The sequence below is a fragment of the Chiloscyllium plagiosum genome, chromosome 5 (genome assembly GCF_004010195.1).
Source record: "Chiloscyllium plagiosum isolate BGI_BamShark_2017 chromosome 5, ASM401019v2, whole genome shotgun sequence".
NCBI classification, from domain to species: domain Eukaryota; kingdom Metazoa; phylum Chordata; class Chondrichthyes; order Orectolobiformes; family Hemiscylliidae; genus Chiloscyllium; species Chiloscyllium plagiosum.
Window position 1 is genome coordinate 85,026,474 of NC_057714.1, and position 20,751 is coordinate 85,047,224.

General features: G+C 40.6%; 1 protein-coding gene across 6 annotated transcripts in view; it reads right to left on the minus strand.

The window, feature by feature from the left end:
* Positions 1-1,000: 1,000 nt before the first annotated feature.
* The window catches only part of LOC122550056 (phthioceranic/hydroxyphthioceranic acid synthase-like), a 32,143-nt gene continuing 12,392 nt past the window's right edge, over positions 1,001-20,751 (minus strand). For 4 of the 6 annotated variants that reach the window (XM_043690516.1, XM_043690515.1, XM_043690518.1 and 1 more), the window contains 4 exons: positions 17,519-17,679; positions 10,419-10,622; positions 6,814-6,995; positions 1,001-6,697 (listed from right to left, as the gene is read on the minus strand). In XM_043690516.1, coding sequence (XP_043546451.1) covers positions 1,130-6,697; positions 6,814-6,995; positions 10,419-10,622; positions 17,519-17,679 — 6,115 coding nt within the window. In that variant the 3' untranslated portion in view covers positions 1,001-1,129. The remainder of the gene's footprint in view (positions 6,698-6,813; positions 6,996-10,418; positions 10,623-17,518; positions 17,680-20,751) is intronic. The other 2 variants (XM_043690520.1, XM_043690519.1) reach the window with 1 other exon arrangement.

Genomic DNA, 20,751 nt, shown 5'->3' on the forward strand with positions numbered 1-20,751 from the left:
ATAGAACTTATGTCCTCACTATCTTGATCATTATGCATAAAGGAAGAATCATTATTTCCTTATGACAGTGAGATAATTGTGGAAAATTCCAAAGAAGAATATTGAAGTCATGGATTCTTAATAAAACAACCATTAATTTTATTAGAATTCAATTGTATTCCCACCCACCAGATATTATTTATTACATCATAGTTTGCAACCACGTTCACAATTATATCCGTATGCATCATATTACTAAAATAATTTAATTTGGCCTTCTTAAAGAAGACGATTATAAATTTTATAACACAGTCAGTTGGAAATCCTGAACAAATTGACATTTAATGAAAATATGCCTAAATGACGAATGATGCAAACAAATTGTGATCCTCACAGGCTATAACATGCTAATAGAAACTGATTGAAATATACTGTAATTCGCTTAATCAAACTTATCCACAGACACTACAGGTGAATTGTTTATTGTACAGTGCAAGCATTCCTTTGCCACATAGATTTTCAAAACAATCTTCACAAAACTCTCATTGCTGCTATATTCATTTAAAATTCCTCTGATGCAGAAAGGTAAAATACACATGTTCACAAAGAGAAATAACATAGCTCATCCATCCTGCCAGCAATCAATCAGCTCACATTGAGCAATATGCCAACAATCCTTCTCTGATTCTTAAATTATGAGATTTGCACAAAAACCAAGATGGAAAATTTCTGAGAATATCTATGAGATGTTATATGCATGTTAAACAATGAAATAAACTTCTAATTATTAGTTGAGTTAGATAGCATTCAGAAACTGTAAGCTGTGTAACTATTGAACTCTGAGCAACTTAAAAAAACAAAGAACTGCGGATGTTGGAAGTCAGAATCAAAATCAGAAATTGCTGGAAAAACTCACCAGGTCTGGCAGTATGTGGAGAGAGGCAGAGTTAACATTACGAATCCAGTGACCCTTCTGAACTTGAAACATTAACTCTGCTTTCTCTCCGCAGATGCTGCCAGACCTACTGAGTTTTTCCAGCAATTTCTATCTAACTCTGAGTAACCATTCTGAATGGAATTGCTGGAAAAGCATTTTCCACACATGAAAATGTTAAATTCTCCTTCATTAGGGTAACTAAGTGTAACTATTTTACATTTGGGTGTATTCATCATCTGTATCATTCAGAGATTTGCTCTCGAAGTGTCGCACAGTTATGTTACCAATCTGTGGCTGAACAGTACTTTTCTCTTCAAGTAATGACACCACAGTATGTATCGTAGTTTTTGGATCAAGCAATGTTACCAGTGGCAAGTTGATGTGTTTTTCCTCATAAATGCGATTCTGCACTGTCATACTCAGCATGGAATCAAGGCCAAAGCTGGAGAGATTTGATTCTTTTGTAAAATCTGCAGGATCAGCATTGCTGACTTCAGACAACAATGAAATAACATACTGTTCAGGTGTCATTGCTGAATTACTAGATACAATTTGCTCTTGATTGACTTCTAAATTACTAATTTCATCCTTTACAATTGAAAAGAATCGTGCTTTGAAGGATGGATTTTCATCAAATCTATATAAAATCAAGAAATTAAATTTGCATATAGCTTGTTGTGGATTATTTAGCACCAAGCATTGCTTAAGGCATTCAGAAACTTCTGAAGGTTCCATCATCATTATCCCTTTTGACTCCAGAAATTTTTGGGTTCTAAACTTATTGTGTAACAGTCCAAGGTTTAGTGCACCCCAGTTTAAAGTTTGCCCCACAAGTCCTTGGTTTCTTCTATAGTGGATAAAGAAGTCAAGAAATGAGTTTGCTGCAGAATAGCTTGACTGGGCAGAACTTCCGCTAAATGATGCAATTGATGAGTAACATACAAAGTAATCCAGCTGGAGGGATCGTGTTGTGTGGTGAAGATTCAGGACTCCTGCAACTTTGGGATTCAGAACTTTTTCAAACAATGATTTATTCAGAATTTGAAGAAGGCCATCGTGCAATACCACAGCACTGTGAAAAACCCCTTTAATTGCAACCTTTGGAAAGGAGTGACGAAAGGCATTGATTGCTTTTTCAACATTTGAAAGCACTGAAACATCACAGGCTATGCTAACTACATTAGTCCCAAACTTATTCTGGATATTTCTAAATTCTTCCTGCATCTCATTAGATGGAGTCCGTCTTGACAGAATAATGACATATCCACCACCGTGTTTTGCAATGAAATTTACTGTCAGAAAGCCAAGCCCTGAAAGTCCCCCTGTGATTATATAGGCTGCATCATTTCTAAAAAGTTGATTTTGACTAAGATACACTGGTATCTCTGGCATCAGGCTATTTGATACATGCACATTCTTCAGATCTACAACTGAAACAGCTTTGCAGGTGAAGTATGACTCTTCCCTGTATTTATTCACATTCAAGACAATTTGTTGAAAATTAATTTTTGGTAAATCAAGATGTTTAATTTTTAAATGCATTGATCTCATCCACTTGTAAACATCATGTGCAGATTTTACAAGATATCCTTTCTGAAATATGTTAGCTACCTTCAAAGTGTGAATATAAACATTGTCTCTTTCACAACCAGGAATGCTCTGAGAAGAGCCAAGCACATGATTGTTGTCAAAGAGGACTACAACATGCTGAGCAGAAGAGCTGTTGACATACTTTGCAACTAAGGATGTCTTAATAGGAGGCAGAAAAAGCAGTGCATCAGAATGAGTTGAAGTATGTGAAATGTCATTGTATTCAATTTGAACTCTCCAACCAAATGCACTGGCTGCTACAGACAACACTTGACTCAAACACGATTCAGGTTCACTGGAAATTATTACCAATTTGTGATGCTTATTTCGAGGTAAAGTGTTATGGAGTATTTCCCATGCAAGTGTAAAGTATGAAACACATGGTGTCTGTTTCAGTACTGGAATTTTACTGCTTTTGTAACAAACAGAAGCAGAAAGGATGACTGTTGAAAATGCAGCAACTGGATAACATGCAACAACATGATCACCTACTTTGCAGGTCTTTACATCATTGCTGACTGCAGTGATTGTACCACTGAAGTCAAGAGCAAGTAGATTATGTCCTTCTGTTACAGATTTGTTCCAGTACATTGTCCGTCCAATGTTCATTTCTGAGACACTGACTGGAAAATAGTCTGATGAATGGATGCAAATGTTATCAATTTCAACACATACAGTTTGTTTTGTAGGCTTATTCATTTTGCTTTGTTGTGGCTTTGCATGAAAATTTACAACTTTATATGGATCCATCGTCTGGAAAACAACATTTCCAAAACTAGAGTAAGGAACCATGTTCTGTACATTGTCAGAAGTTTTAATGGGGACTCGTCTGATGTGAGATGTATACATCTTTCCTAGTTTAATCATTACTTCAGAGTAATTAGCAGGCAGGGTAACAGCATTTGCTAATGCTGCTATATCTGCATCAAGAACAGAGCTGATATCAATCAGGTGAAAAGTTACCTCATGAAGTTCTGCAGCACATGATCTGATCATACCCCACAAGGCAAAGCCTGGAGTGATTTGATCCACTGTTTTTTCTGATGTCCTGTATGTGATGGTTCTGATGGACTTTGTGGATTTTTCTCTCTGAAGTAGTTGAAGAATTTGACGATAAATCTCACAGCAGCTACTGACATGCTCCACCACTGCTTCACTGCTCTGATCAGTTATATTTTGCATTCCCCAAAAAAATAATACTTCATCAAAGTTGTTTAAATTACTCACATTGTACTGTCTTAGAACCTGTGTAAGTTCTATATCCATCATTGTCTTTGGTTCCTTATAAGGAATATATGAGGACTGAGTGTGTAAATACTTCTGAAGGCTTTTAGCAATTCCATAGTTATCTGCAAATACCAATGATTTGGGGGCTGAAGCTCTACCTTTGGGGAGGTCAACAATTTGCTCCCAGTCATTCTGGTAGAAAAGATTGTTCAATTCTGTGGAATTGTGATGGCTCAGAAATGTAATTCTGACATTTTTTAGTTCTGCAATGAGGACTCCCTTTGTATCTGTAAATCCCCCAGAGACCTCAAAGAATTCTGTGGTACTTTTACATGTTCTCATATACATCATCATTTCCGGCTGCATTGGTCGACATACTGTCAAACTCCTTATGGATGTTGGGAATCCTGCTCTACAGTCTGATATTTTCATTGCTATAATAGCTGTCATTTGCATATAATAATCTAAAATGACTGGATGAATGTGATATTCATGCATCTGCAACACAATCTCATCAGGGACTTTAATACATGTAATAGCTTCCTTTAATTCATCCCCAATGAACACATCCCCAAGGTATCTGTAAACTGAGCCATACTGGAAACCCAAAGAGGAGAGGCTTTCGTAGATGTCTTCTGCCTTGATCTTTTCTTTGGCTCTTTGCAAAATATGTTGAACAGAAATAACATTTTCTTCAACTATGCATTCATTTGCAAAATGAACATCTCCCTCTGCATAAGTGGCAGTAGATGCCAAAACAGTAAACTTGGTCACTGTGCCTTCATTGCTGAGCTGCACTTTGAGCTCAGTTGAGTTTGGGTGCACAATACAGGGATTTAAAAAAGTGATTTGGGTTTGGCAAAAACTGAGAGGTACCCTTGGCTTAATATTTGCTAGAGCAGATGCTAAACCAAGTTCCACATAAATTGAACCAGGTAATATAGGAATATTGTTGTTTTTGTGCTCCAATATATATGGCATTATGGCTACTGTTAGGGTGTAGTTGTATTCTTTGCCATCTCTATTTAAGCCACAGAGGAAAGGATGAGAGGTAGATATTACATTTTCATGACTTTGTCTAAAGTCTTCAAAATTGATCTGAAGTTTAGTACGATCAAATTTATAGCAAGGATACAATGTTGGAGCAGTCTCACGTTCTACATACATATTTTGCCAGTTAGGATTGAATCCTAGTTCAAAGAGTGTTGATAAAACAGAAAGCAGTGTTGCATAATCTTTCTCTGGCTGTACGGCAGACAAAACCAAAGCCTCATTCCCTACAATTTCTTTGATATATCTTTGTAAAGCCCTTCTTGGACCTATTTCTACAAACACAGCACTCTTCATGCCTGCAACAGCAGTTCTTATGGCTTGTTCAAAAGCAACAGGATTGCGAATATTTCTGGCCCAATATTTGCCTGTGACATAGTCATCCCGTGTAACCAACTGACCAGTAACTGTGGAAACTACTTTTGTCTCTGTTTTTTTTGTTTCTAAGTTGCCTATGTTCTCTTCCACCTGCCTTAAAATTGGATCCATCAAGTGACTATGATATGCTGCAGGAACATCTAAAATATGAAGCAATACATTTTTGTTACCAAATGAACTGGATAATTCAGCGTACAACCTGTCGATTGCTTTGGCATCACCTGATACTGTACATGATGAAGGACTATTGAATGCAGCAATGCACAGACCCCCTGAATAGGAATCAAGTCTGTCTGACACTATTGACACAGATAGGTTGCTAATTACCAACATCCTACCTCCTGTCACTGTTAACTGTAATACACTTCGGTGGTAAACCACTTTTACAGCATCTCGTAATGAAAGCAACCCTGCACAACATACTGCAGCAACTTCCCCAATTGAATGGCCAATGACAACATCAGGCTGCACTCCCCAAAACTTCAAAAGAGAGACAATTGCCACCTGAATGGCAAATAGCACTGGTTGTGCTATGCCAGGGTTTGTGAAGTCACCACAGTCATTTTGAATTAAATCTAGCAATTTGACGTCTGAATATTGTTTGAATATTTGTTCTATCTCCTCAATTTGTGCCCTGAACACTGCTTCTGTTTGTAGTAGCTGTTTGCACATACCTTGATATAAAATACCATTGCCACAAAATACAAATATTAGCTTCACCCCTATCTTTATCTGAGCTACTTCCGTACCTGTGGCTGATTTAAGTTGCTGTTGTAGATGCCTGAGAGAATATGCCACAAATGCCTTTCTGTATTTGTTATTTTTATGGCTTCTTCTGCAAGCAGATGTATATGCCAGGTTCTGGAGCACAATGTCATCATTTTCCTTTATTTGGTGACTTGCATCTTGCAACATCATTCTAACTGAATTCTGGGAGGCAGCAGAAAGCACAAATATTTCTAACGGTTTTTGTACACTGTTTTGAACAGAACTCTGTTTGAACTGCCTTACCACTACATGAGCATTTGTTCCCCCAAATCCAAATGAGTTGATCCCTGCCATCCTCTCTTTCATCCAACCTTCTTCCCATTTTGCCACATGAGTTGGAATATGTAGATTTAAAGCTTTTGCATTGATGCTTGAATTCTCCTCAGAATAGTGCAGTGATGATACAATTTTTCCATGATACATCATGAGGAGCACTTTAATTAAACCTGCTGCTCCTGCAGCAGACTCTGTGTGACCGATGTTTCCTTTGACAGAACCCATGATGAGTGGAGGGGAATTTGAAAGTCTGGATTTTCCAATAATATTTGATATACTGGCTGCTTCTGTAGGGTCACCAGCTGGTGTTCCAGTTCCATGAGCCTCCATGTACTGAATCTGTGATGGGTCAACATTTTTTGGGTAAATACTTCTCAATAGTTCTTCTTGCTGCATTTGTGAGGGTCTGGTGATTGGTGTGATTGTCCTACCATCCTGATTGACTGCACTACAAACTATTACTCCCCAAATATGATCACGATCCTCCTGTGCCTGTCAATAGGATTAACAAATGGTCATTTTATTATAAATTTTGGAAAAAGTATCTATATGTAAGTAATTATTTTGGAGAAAACAGTAGGGAGAGATTTGTGATAATCATGAATCACCTTCGTAAGTTTCTTCAGCAGAAGAATTCCACATCCTTCTCCTCTTCCATATCCATTGGCATTACTAGAGAATGGTTTGCTGATTCCATCTGGTGATATCATTTTTGCTTTGCTTAGTGCTACATTGACTCTTGGCTCAATGATACAGCTTACTCCCCCACAAATAGCCATCTCACAATCACCTGAAAGATGAAAATGGGTGTTTCAATGGAGTCATAGAGATATACAACAGAGAAACAGATGCTTTGGTCTAACATGTCCATGCCGACCAGGTATCCAGTATAAGTCTAATCCCATTTGCCAGCATTTGGCCTGAATTCCTAAAACCCTTCCTATTCATATATCTATCCAGATGCTTTTAAATGTTGTAATCATACCAGCCTCCGCCACTTCCTCTGGTAGCTAATTCCGTACGTATGCTACCTCTGTCTGGAAACATTTTCCCTCAGGTCCCTTTTTATATTTTTCCCCTCCTACCTTAAACCTATGCTTCCTGGTTTTGGACTCCCTCATCCTATGGAAAAGACCTTGCCTATTTACCCTATCCATGCTCCTCATGCTTTATGAACCTCTAATTTCACCCCTCAGCCTCCAACGCTCCAGGGAAAGCAGACCCAGCCTATTCACCCTCTCCCTATAGCTCAAACCCTCCAACCCTGGCAACATCCTTGTAAATCTTTTCTGAATCTTTTCTAGTTTCACAACATCCTTCCTATAGTAGGGGACCAGAATTGCATGAAATACTCCAATACTGGCCAAACCAATGTCCAGTACATGACCTCCCACCTCCTATACTCAATACACTGACCAATAAATGAAAGCATACCAAACATCTTCTTCATACCAACTTTCAACGAACCATTAACCTGTACTCCAAGGCCTCTTTGTTCAGCAACACCCGCCAAGACCTCACCATTGGGCGGCACGGTGGCACAGTGGTTAGCACTGCTGCCTCACAGCGCCAGAGACCTGGGTTCAATTCCCACATCAGGCGACTGACTGTGTGGAGTTTGCACATTCTCCCCGTGTCTGCGTGGGTTTCCTCTGGGTGCTCCGGTTTCCTCCCACAGTCCAAAGATGTGCAGGTTAGGTGAATTGACCATGCTAAATTGCCCGTAGTGTTAGGTGAAGGGGTAAATGTAGGGGTATGGGTGGGTTGCGCTTCCCGGGTCGGTGTGGACTTGTTGGGCTGAAGGGCCTGTTTCCACACTGTAAGTAATCTAATCTAAGTAATCTAATTAAGTGCATAAGTCCTGCCCTGATTTACGTGTCCAAAATGCAGCACCTCACATTTATCTAAATTAAACTCCATCTGCCACTGCTTGCCCATTGGTCCATCTGATCAAAATCCTGCTGTACTCTGAGGTAACCTTCTTCATTGTCTGCTACACCTCCAATTTTAATGTCACCTGCAAACTTACTAAATTCTGGATTAGTGGTGCTGGAAGAGCACAGCAGTTCAGGCAGCATCCAAAGAGCAGCGAAATCGATGTTTCGGGAAAAAGCCCTTCATCAGGAATAAAGGCAGTGAGCCTGAAGCGTGGAGAGATAAGCTAGAGGAGGGTGGAGGTGGGGAGAAAGTAGCATAGAGTACAATGGGTGAGTGGGGGAGGGGATGAAGGTGATAGGTCAGGGAGGAGAGGGTGGAGTGGATAGGTGGAAAAGGAGATAGGCAGGTAGGACAAGTCCGGACAAGTCATAGGGACAGTGCTGAGCTGGAAGTTTGGAACTAGGGTGAGGTGGGGGAAGGGGAAATGAGGAAACTGTTGAAGTCCACATTGATGCCCTGGGGTTGAAGTGTTCCGAGGCGGAAGATGAGGCATTCTTCCTCCAGGCGTCTGCAAACTTACTAACCATACCTCCTATGTTCATATCCAAATCTTTTATATAAAAATGGCAAAAAGTTTTTGTGGATGATAATAAAAATAAAAGATGGTAATAAAATATTGACTATACAATCCATGAGCAGCTAATAGCATCTGTGATATATCAAGTTGATTTAATGTTCTTACTTTCTGCTGTGTCTATAATATTTCCTGTATCTACTGCGCTGGCCAATTTCCCTTAACAAAATTGAATGAACCAAGAAAAATTATATTCCATACACAAGTGCACATACCTATACCCTAACACATGCACTTGTATTGTTCAATTAACCCAACTGTGTGTCTGTTCTATCTTCCTATCTTTCTGATGAAAGGCTAATGCCCAAAACTTTGATTCTCCTGCTCCTCGGATGCTGCCTGACCTGCTGTGCTTTTCCCAGCACCATACTCTTGATACTATCTTCCTATCATGTTTGATTAATTAAACCTGGGTGTGGTTACTGTTAACAAGACATAACATTGTAGCCACCCAACTGTAAGATGAGTGGAGACAATTAAAGCATCAAATAAAACTTTTAGTGTACATGTAGAAACTGGAATGTATTATCCTTGCGTATCTCCAAGACATAAAACATAACAGCTACAGATTGGAGTGGCACGGTGGTTCAATGGTTAGCACTACTGCATCACAGTGCCATGGACCCGGGCTCCATTCCACCCTTGGGTGACTGTCTTTGTGGAGTTTCCAGCACCACTCTAATCTCGACTCTGATTTCCAGCATCTGCAGTAACTACTTCTGCCTATTCCCACCATGGCCAATCCACTTAATCTGCATATCTTTGCATTGTGGGAGGAAACCAGTGCACTCAGAGGGCACCCATGCAGACATGGAGAGGATCTGCAAACTCCACACAGGCAGTCACCTAAGAGTAGAATCAAACCCAGGTCTCTGGTGTTGTGAGGCAGCATTGCAAGCTACTGTGTAACCCTTAACTCACTAATTAAAGCATTCAGCATTTTAATTTAGCAAGCAAGGGTGAATATAATTACAATTGCAGAATACTAATAACAGACATCCAACCACATCTCCATTTTGTACAATCTTGCACATCATTATTTTCACAATTTGCTTCTTCCTTATCCATACCATTCCACTTTAGCAGCATTGAACTCTAAAACCTATGTTGGTCTGTCCAATAATAATTGAATCAGTCTATATGTTTCAGAGAACATTTAATTCCTCTGCAGCAGTCTGTTAGGCATATCTTGTCTTCCAAGAGGAAAATTCAGAAATCTGATCCAATCCGCTAAAGTCACCAATAAATGTGACCAAAATCAGTTAAGAAACAGTTTACAATCACTGTTGACACTATCATATAAATCTATCAATATCCATCCAGGTTAGCCAACTGTCAATCAAGAATACATTATATCTTGGTATGATAGGTTTATGTCACAGTCAGCCTTTTAAGATTGGCATGAAGAGAAATTTATTTTATGTGGATCATTAATCTTAGAAATTCTTCACCTCAGAGAGCAGTGGAAGCTCATTGAATATATTCAAGACTGGCTTGGACAGATTTTTGTTAACAAGAGAAACAAGTATTATGGAATTGGATGGAAATGGACTGGGCAGGAAAATGGAATTAGTTCATTTCCAATCAACCATGAAATTCCTGAATGGCGGAGTAGATTTGAAAGGACAAATAGCATATTCATGCTGCTATTTTCGGTGTTATTTAATATTATTTTTAAAAAAGTAATATAATTTCTTGTACCTTGCTTAATGGCTTGAGAAGCATAGTGTAGAGCAACAAGAGATGAAGAGCATGCTGTATCAATAGCTAATGATGGTCCCGTTAGGTCGAAAGTGAAAGAAATTCGATTTGCAGCTATACTCATTGATGTCCCTGTTCCATTATAATGGGTGATTTTGTTGGCGACACTATTTACAATCCTTTCATAGTCACGATTCATGAGTCCTAAAAAAAAGCCAAGAATAAAATGTCATTTAACTGGCGTATATATCTGTGCTTACACATTGAAATGAAGTATCAATGCGAAAGCGAGAACTTTTTTTCTGGAATTGAGTTCAGATACTTGACTTTGATCTCAGATACTTGACTTTGACCTATGCCCTCTAGTTCTGGACTCCCCGACACCAGGGAAAAGACTTTGTCTATTTATCCTATCCATGCCCCTCATAATTTTGGAAACCTCTATAAGGTATGCTTTCCTTTATCGGTCAATGTATTGAGTACAGGATTTGGGAGGTCATGTTGCATCTATACTGGACATTGGTTATGCCACTCTCAGCCTCCGACGCTCCAGGGAAAACAGCCCCAGCCTGTTCAGCCTCTCCCTATAGCTCAACTCCTCCAACCCTGGCAACATCCTTGTAAATCTTTTCTGAACCCTTTCAAGTTTCACAACAGCTTTCCAATAGGAAGGAGACCAGAATTGCATGCAATATTCCAACAGTGGCCTAACCAATGTCCAGTATAGATGCAACATGACCTCCCAAATCCTGTACTCAATACACTGACCGATAAAGGAAAGCATACCAAACGCCTTCTTCACTATCCTATCTACCTGCGACTCAACTTTCAAGGAGCTATGAACCTGTACTCCAAGATCTCTTTGTTCAGCAACACTCCCAGGACCTTACCATTAAGTGTATAAGTCTTGCTGAGATTTGCTTTCCCAAAATGCAGCACCTCGCATTTATCTGAATTAAACTCCATCTGCCACTTCTCAGCCCATTGGCCCATCTGATCAAGATCCTGTTGTAATCTGAGGTAACCCTCTTCGCTGCCCACTACATGTCCAATTTTGGTGTCATCTGCAAACTTACTAACTCTACCTCTTATGCTCACATCTGAATCATTTATATAAATGACAAAAAGTAGCGGACCTAGTACCGATCCTTGTGGCACTCCACGGGTAACATGCCTCCAAACTGAAAAACAACCCTCTACCACCACCCTCTGTCTTCTACTTTTGAGCCAATTCTGTATCCAAATGGCCAGTTCTCCCTGTATCCCATGAGATCTAACCTTGCTAATCAGTCTCCCATGGGGAACCTTGTAGAACGCCTTACTAAAGTCCACGTAGATAACATATACCGCTCTGCCCTCGTCAATCCTCTTTGTTACTTCTTCAAAAACGCAATCAAATTTGAGAGACATGATTTCCCACACACAAAGTCATGTTGACTATCCCTAATCAGTCCTTGCCTTTCCAAATACATGTACATCCTGTCCCTCAGGATTCCCTCCAACAACTTGCCCACCATTGATGTCAGGCTCACTGGTCTATAGTTCCCTCGCTTGTCCATACCCCTTTCAGTAGTACTACATTAGCCAACCTCCAGTCTTCCAGCACCTCACCTGTGACTATCGATGATACAAATATCTCAGCAAGAGCTATCTGTAAGAATAATAGAGTGGTTATGGTAGAGGATTTTAACTTTACAAACAGACTGGGACTGCCAGTGTTAAGGGTTTAGATGGAGAGGTATTTGTTACTAGAAAATGTTCTGATTCAGTATGTGGATGTACCTGCTAGAGAAGGTGCAAACCTTGACCTACTCTTGGTAACTAAGGCAGGGCAGATGACTAAGGTGTCAGTGGAGGAGCACTTTGGGGCACACAACCATAATTCTATTAGTTTTAAAATAGTGATGGAAAAGGATAGACCAGATCTAAAAGTTGAAGTTCTAAATTGGAGAAAGGCCAATTTTGACACTATTAGGCAAGAACTTTCAAAAGTTGATTGGGTTCAGATGTTCGCAGGTAAAGCGACAGCTGGAAAATGGGAAGCCTTTAGAAATGAGATAACGCAAATCCAGAGAAAATATATTCCTGATAGAGTGAAAGGAAAGGCTGGTAGGTATAGGGAATGCTGGATGACTAAAGAAATTGAAGGTTTGGTTAAGAAAAAGAAAGAAGCATATGTCAGGTATAGACAGGATAGATCGAGTGAATCCTGAGAAGAGTATAAAGGCAGTAGGAGTATACTAAAGAGGGAAATCAGGAGGGGAAAAAAGGGACATGAGATAGTTTTGGCAAATAGAGTTAAGGAGAATCCAAAAGGTTTTTACAAATACATTAAGGACAAAAGGGTAACTTGTCGGAGAAGGAGTGGGAAGGAGAATTGAAATGGGCGGTGACCGAGAGGTCAGGCTGGCCCTTATGGGCCCAACTGAGATATTTGGCAAAATATGCCCTTAGTTTACATTTCATCTTATCGATGTAGAGAAGACCACATTGGTAGTACCGGATTCAGAAAACTAGGTTGGAAGATAAACAGGTAAACCTGTTTTGTTTGGAAGGACGATTTGGGGTCCTGGATGGAGGTGAGGGAGGTGTGCTGGCAAGTTTTGCATTTTTTACTTTTGCAGGGGAAGGTACCGGGAGAGTTGGGGAGGTTGGTGGAGAGAGTGGCATGATATAGTTGCAGGAGATTGTCAGATGTTTGATGGCTACCAAGACAGGAACAAATAAAAAGCTGCCAGGAAAGTCCAGATGTGAAGTATGTTCATTCCCATTGATTCATTATTAACCACGTTGGCTTGCAGTGTACAGCTGTGTCTTTTTTTCCCCATCTTTAGCTTTTCTTCTTTCCGGTAGTTTCGTTCCTTTCTTTGGGAGGTGTGTGAAGGCTCCAATATCCCTTTAAGATACTCTTTCATTTATCCAAATTTGCTGGTGGCACAAAGTTAGGCAGCATTGTGTACAGTGTAGATGATAGCATAAAATTACAAAATGATATTGGTAGGCTGGGTGAAAGGACAAATGGTGGCAGAAGGAGTTCAATGTAAATAAGTGTTTGGTTATCCACTTTGGATAAAGGATAGATCAGTGTACTTTCTAGATGGTATGAACATCGAACATTAAAGTGCAGTACAGGACCATTGGCCCTCTATGTTGTACCAACTTGTGAAACCAATCTGAAGCTCATCTAACCTATACTGTTCCATTAGCATCAATGTTTATCCAATGGCAATTTAAATGTCCTTAAAGTTGGTGAGTCTACAACTGTTGCAGGCAGGCCGTTCCACGCCCTTACTACTCTAAGAACCTACCTCTGATATCTGTTTTATATCTATCAACCCTCAATTTAAAGCTATGTCCCCTCATGCTAGCCATTGCCATCTGAGGAAAAAGGCTCTCACTGTCCACGCTATCTAACTCTCTGATTATCTTAAATGTCTCTATTAGGTCACCTCTTAGCCTACTTCGCTCTAACGAAATTAGCCTCAAGTCCCTCAGTCTTTCCTCATAAGACCTTCCCTCCATACCAGGCAACATCCTGGTAAGTCTCCTCTGGACCCTTTCCAATGCTTCCACATCTTTCCTATAATGCAATGACCCAGAACTATGCACAATATTCCAAGTGTGGCCGCACCAGAGTTTTGTACAGTTGCAACATGACCTCTTGACTTTGAAACTCAATCCCTCTACCAATAAAAGCCAACACACCGTATGCCTTCTTAACAACCCTATCCATCTAGGTTGCAACTTTCAGGTCTTTCTGCTCATCCACACTGTGAAGAATCTTACCATAAGGCCAGTTCTCTGTATTCCTGTTACTCCTTCCAAAGTGAATCACCTCACATTTTTCTGCATTAAACTCCATTTGCCACCTCTCAGACCAGCTCTGCAGCTTATCTATGTCCCTCTGTAACCTGCAACATCCTTTGGCAATGTCCGCAACTCCACCAACCTTAGTGTCATCCGCAAATTTATTAATCCATCCTTCTTCGCACTCATCTAGCTCATTTATAAAAATGACAAAAACCGTGGCCCCAAAACAGACCCTTGTGGTACTCCACTTGTAACTAATCTCCAGGATGAACATTTCCCATCAACCACCACACTCTGTCTCTTTTCAGCTAGCCAATTTCTGATCCAAACCACTACGTCACCCTCAATCCCATGCCTCCGTATTTTCTGCAATAGCCTATCATGGCAAACCTTATCAAACGCTTTACTGAAGTCCATATACACCACATCAACCACTTTACCCTCATCCACCTGTTTGGTCACATTCTCAAAAAACTCAGAAAGGTTTGTGAGACACAACCTTCACAAAAATGTGTTGACTATCCCGAAACAAATTATTCTTATCTCTTATCATCCTTTCCAACACTTTGCCCACAATCGAAGTAAGGCTCACTGGTCTATAATTACCAGGGTTGTCTTTACTCCCCTTCGTGAACAAGAGAAAAACATTTGCTATACTCCAGTCTTCTGACACTATTTCTGTAGACAATCACGACATAAATATCAAAGTCAAAAGTTCTGCAATCTCCTCCCTAGCATCCCCGGGACTCCTAGGATAAATCCCATTCAACTCAGAGAATTTATCTATTTTCCAACTTTCCAGAATTGCTAACTCTCCATCCTTATGAACCTCAATCCCGTCTAGTCTAATAGCCTTACCTCAATATTCTCCGACAATATTGTCTTTATCCAATTTTAATACTGACAAAAAATATTCATGTAGCACCTCTCCCATTTCCTTAGACTCCATGCACAACTTCTGACTACTGTCCTTGATTGGCTCTAATCTTAACCTAGTCATTCTTTTATTCCTGGCATACCTATAGAAATCTTTAGAGCTCTCCTTGATCCTACCTGCCAAAGATTCCTCCTGTTCCCTCCTGGCTCTTCTTAGCTCTCTTTAGGTCTTTCCTGGCTAACTTTCAACTCTCAAGCACCCTAACTGAGCCTTCACGTTTCATCTTTCCATAAACCTCCTTCTTCCTCTTGACAAGAGATTCAACTTCTTCAGTAAACCTGGTCTCTCTCTCGCTCGACTGACAGGTACATACTTATCAAGGACACACAGTAGCCGTTCCTTGAATAAGCTCCACATTTCAAATGTGCCCATCCCCTTCAGTTTCCTTCCCCATCCTATGCATCCTAAATCTTGCCTAATCGCATCATACCATATATACTCATGTAGAGGTTGATCTTATGTATAAGTCGACCCCTTATTTTTGGCCAATAAATCATGCATTTTCCATATATCTCATGTATTGTCGACCCTACTAACTGCATGTTCTCATTAACCCACTTAAACGAAATCGCATTCATTCACTCTACTCATCGCTCTTTGTTTACTATGCTGCATCTCTATTCATTCATACATAACTCTATTTACCGCGCTTGATTTACGACAGCACGGTTTGATTGATTCATTCATGGAATACTGGCTGCTATATCTAAAGGACTGGAGTATTTTTGGGAACTGTGGTTATGTATAAAACCCTAGTGAGACCCCATTTGGAAACCTACAAGCAGATCTATGCACCGCATTTCAGGAAGGATATATTGTCCTTGGAGGAGTGCCGAGTACATTTACAGGAATCATGAAAAGAATTTGTACAAATTAAGTCTGTTTTCTCTCAAATTTAGAAGGTTAAGGGGTGGCCTGATTCAAATCTTCTAAATATTAATAGAAAATGACAGAATAGATGACAATAATTGATTTCCACTGATGGAGATTTTAGAAATGGGGACATAGTCTGAAAATTAGTGCCAGATGTTCAGAAGAGCTGTTAAGAAGCACTTCTACACAAAAAGGGTGGTAGAGTTTTGGAACTCTTTTCCACAAATGGTAGTTCATACTAGATCAATTGCTAGATTTAAATCTGAGACAGATAATTTTTTGTTAAGAAAAGGTTTTAAGGAATATTGCTGAAAACAGAGTTAGGCCAAAGATCATCCTTGAGGGGCTGAATATGCTCCTCCTGTTCTTATGTTTCTTAAAAGTTCTCTCTCAGCCCTTCCCCTTCAAAATGTTCTCCTTTTGCTTCCAATTTATTTATTTCCTTCATTCTCTTTGAGGTCTTCTTATTTTAAAGACATTAAATAAATGGAAGATGTCATTCTCATTGTGAAGTAGTAGTTAACTCATTTATATACTTCAAAATTCAACTACTATTCATTAATTGATCTAATTATTTACTCAAAAGCTGAGGGTTTACATTTACCTGGGAGAGAGAACAGAATGCAGACTTACAATTATATACTTTGGAGACAAAGAGAATATAAACTGAAATCCACTACAGTTTGTAAAAAAGCAGAAACGAAGTGATGTCATATCAAAGTTGTAAGCAGATTGTAAATAAATACTGGATATTTTCCAGCCAACGTACTGGAACTGATTACTTTCTACATTTTAGTCTCAGTTTAAAACCATCCTCTTTAAACTATGTCCCAGACTGAAGATACGTTCTGTGTTTTTCCCTTTGAAGAATTAACATCAAATGGTTTAAGAAGCCAATTTCAAGTTTACTGGGATGCACTAGTAAGACTAAATGTTCTAGTGCGTCACAGCCTGGGTTCAGGTATTAGTTTGTTGTGAAGGTCACACATGAAGGATTATCCCCTAATCGACTATCAACATCAAACTACCAGTAACCTCTACTGCCACTGCTATGACAGTTAACTATCTGTTGCTTATAAACAGTTCAGAGACTGATCCATATATCTGTCCCTTTTCACTTTTATCCTTTGGACAATCCATTTATTTCTAATCTGTGTGCATGTGTGTTGTCTGACTAATTCTCCAATGTTTAACAAACTCACTCTTTTTGTTAACTCAAAAAAGCCTGGTTAAACTGGCTCCTTTTAAAGCATAAATGTTTGTGATATGTAAGAAAGGTATCTAGCAGGGAAAGGGATCCTTTTTTAAATTAATCCTGTTGCAACCAACCAAATAACTGAATGAATAAAGAAGGTGAGCCAGTTCATACTTCCTCACCAGGATCTTAACAGTTGGGGGTGTCCCATCGGGACTACATCAAATTAGGGAACTTCACCTATGATGTGGTCATACCATCATGTAGCATCAGATGCCTACTCACCAATGAAAACTCCTGTTTTGCTGCCACTGATGTCTTCCATAGGCATCCCAGCATTTTCAAGTGCTTTGTATGTGCACTCTAACAGAAGCATATGCTGTGGATCCATACTGTTGGCTTCTGTTTGACTTATGTTAAACAGTTTGTGGTCAAATTCATTAAACCTATTAATTTTTTGAAAAATCAGAAGTTCATGATAACTGCATATAAGAAAATTTACAATAGGTGGAAAGTTTTCCCTTTCATAAGCTAAAACTTCAGCTGAAAAGCTATCAAAGCTCAGGAAAATTAGCTGAATTGCTACTTATAAATTTTCCAGGAATTTTGTGGCTCTTCTGCTGAAATTAACGACACTGTACAGAAAATCACTCCTTTTGCAGTCTCATTAAAAACGTGAGAGAAATGTGAAGCAATGTATTTTGAGACTGAGAGTAAGGAGAGCTAATATACGCGAAATTACACAATTTTAAAAGAATGTAGGAACAGAGTTTGAGTTCAGGATAATTTACAATTAAATTCTTTGATCTCTTAATTATGGTGTCAGTGAGGGAGTACTTTGGGGCCAAGGAACATAATTCTATTAGTTTTAAAATAATGTTGGAAAAGGATGGACTGGATCTAAAAGTTGAAGTTCTAAATTGGAGGAAGGCCAATTTTGACGGTATTAGGCAAGACCTTTCAAAAGTTGATGGGGTTGGGGGGGAGGAGCAGATGTTCCCAGGGAAAGGGATGGCTGAAAAATGGGAAGCCTTCAAAACTGAGATAATGAGAGTCCAGAGACAGTATATTCATGTTAGGATGAGAGGAAAGGCTGAGAGATGTAGGGAATGCTGGATGACGAGAGAAATTGAGGTTTTGATCAAGGAAAAGGAGAAAACATATGTCAGGTATAGACAGCAAAGATCAAGTGAATCCTTAGAAGAACATAAAGGCAGTAGGAATATACTTCAAAGTACTGGGAGGGCAAAAAAATGACATGAGAACAGTTTTGTCAAATAGGGTTAAGGAAAATCCAAAGGGATTTTATAAATATTTTATAAAGATCAGCAAGGCAGCCTATGTGTGAAACTGCAGGAGATGGGGGAGATACTGAGCAAGAATTTTGCATCAGTCACTGTGGAAAAGGACGCGTGGGAAAGATATAGAATGTGGGGAAATATATGGTGACATCTTCAAAAATGTGGTTCAAAAAGTGTGGTGCTGGAAAAGCACAGCCGGTTGGGCTTCCAAGGAGCAGGAGAGTTGATGTTTTGAGTATAAGCTCTTCATCTAGAATGAGGGGATGCCCCAATGGGTGCTGAGAGATAAATGGGAGGGTGGTGGGGCTGGTGGGAAGTTTGCTGGGAATGTGATAGGTAGATGAAGGTGGGGGTGATGACAGGTTAGAGAGGAGGGTAGACCAGGTAGGTGGAAAGGAAGATACATGGGTACGACAATTCAAGAGAATGGTGTCGAGATGGAAGATTGGATCTGGGATAAGATGGGGGGAGGGGAAATGAGGAAACTGGTGAAATCAACATTGATGCAAAGTTGGAAGATGAGGCATTTTTCCTCATGATCATCGGGTGGCTTGAGTTTGGCGGGGAAGAGGCCCAGGATGTGCATAAACTTGGTGGAGTGGGAGGGGGAGTTGAAGTGTTTATGTGCCCCAAAGATGTTCTCTGAAATGCTCCGCAAGTTGGTGTCCTGTCTCCTAGAGGAGGCCAAATCGAGAGCAACGGACACAGTAGATGATGCATGTGAAAGTACAGGTAAATCTCTGTCGGATGTGGAAGGATCCTTTGGGGTCACGGAAGTGGGGGGGAGTGGTGTAGGTGTCGGTGCAGGTTTTGTATCTCTTGCAGTGGCAAGGGAAGGTGTAGGGAGTGGAGGGTGGGTTGGTGGGGAGCGTGGACTTAACAAGGGAGTCGTGGAGGGAATGATCTCTGTGGAACACAGATAGGGGTGGGGAGGAAAATATATCCATGATGGTGGCAGAAATGGTGGAGGATGATGCATTGTATGCGGAGGTTGGTGGGGTAGAAGGTGAGGACCAGGGGATCTATCCTTGCTGTGGTTAGAGGGGACGGGGTCCAAGGATGGAGTTGTGGGAAGGGGAGGGGATGCGCTGGAGGGCATCATCGACCATGTGGGAGGGGAAAATGTAGTCCTTGAAGAAGATGGTCATCTGGGATGTTAGGGTGGAATTTGTTCTCCTGGGAGCAGATCCAGCGGAGGCAAAGTAATTGAGAGTAAGTGATAGCATTTTTCCAGGAGGCAGTGTGGGAGGAGGGTATAGTCCAGGTAGCTGTGGGAGTCGATGGGTTTAAAGTAGATGGCTGTGTTGAGTCGGTCGTAGGAAATGGAGATGGAAAGGTCTAAGAAGGGGAGGGAGGTGTCTGAGATGGACCAATTGAACTTGAGGTCAGGGTGGAAGGTGCTCGTGACATTGATGAACTGTTTAACTTCCTCGTGGGAGCACCAGATAGCGCCGATGCAGTCATTGATGTAGCGGAGGAAAAGGTAGGGAATGGTGCCAGTGTAGCTGCAGAAGATGGACTGTTCCACATACCTGATGAAGAAGCAGGCATAGCTGGGGTCCATACGGGTACCTATGGCTACCCCTTTGGTCTAGAGGAAGTGGGAAGATTTGAAGGAAAAATTGTTGAGGGTGAGGACTAGTTCAGCCAATCGATCATATGTGTCAGTGGAAGGGACAGGTTGGGAGATGAAGGAATGGAGTGCTTGGAGGCTTTCATCATGGTGGATGGATATGTACAGGGATTGGATGTCCATGATGAAGAGGAGGTATTGGGGGCCTGCGAAGTGAAAGTCATGGAGGAGGTGAATGGCATGGGTGGTGTACCAAATGTATGTGGAGAGATCCTGAACCAAGGGGGGGTCAAGGCATGCAGAGATAAGTCTGGGGGGTGTGGGGGGGAGGGGGGGGCCAGGAGCAGATTGAGACAATGGGTCAACCGGGGCAGTCAGTTTTGTGAATTTTGGGTGGGAGATATAACCGGATGGCGTGGGGTTCCTGGACTGTGAGGTTGGAGGCTGTTACTGGGAGATCACCTGAGGTGATGAGGTTGTGGATGGTCTGGGAGATGATGGTTTGGTGGTGGGAGGTGAGGATGTAGTCGAAGAGGGCAGTAGGAGGTGGTGTCTGCGAGTTGGTGCCTGGCTCTCAGCCCTCTTGGGTTCCCTTCATTCCTGATGAAGAACACATACACAAAACGTCGACTCTCCCACTCCTT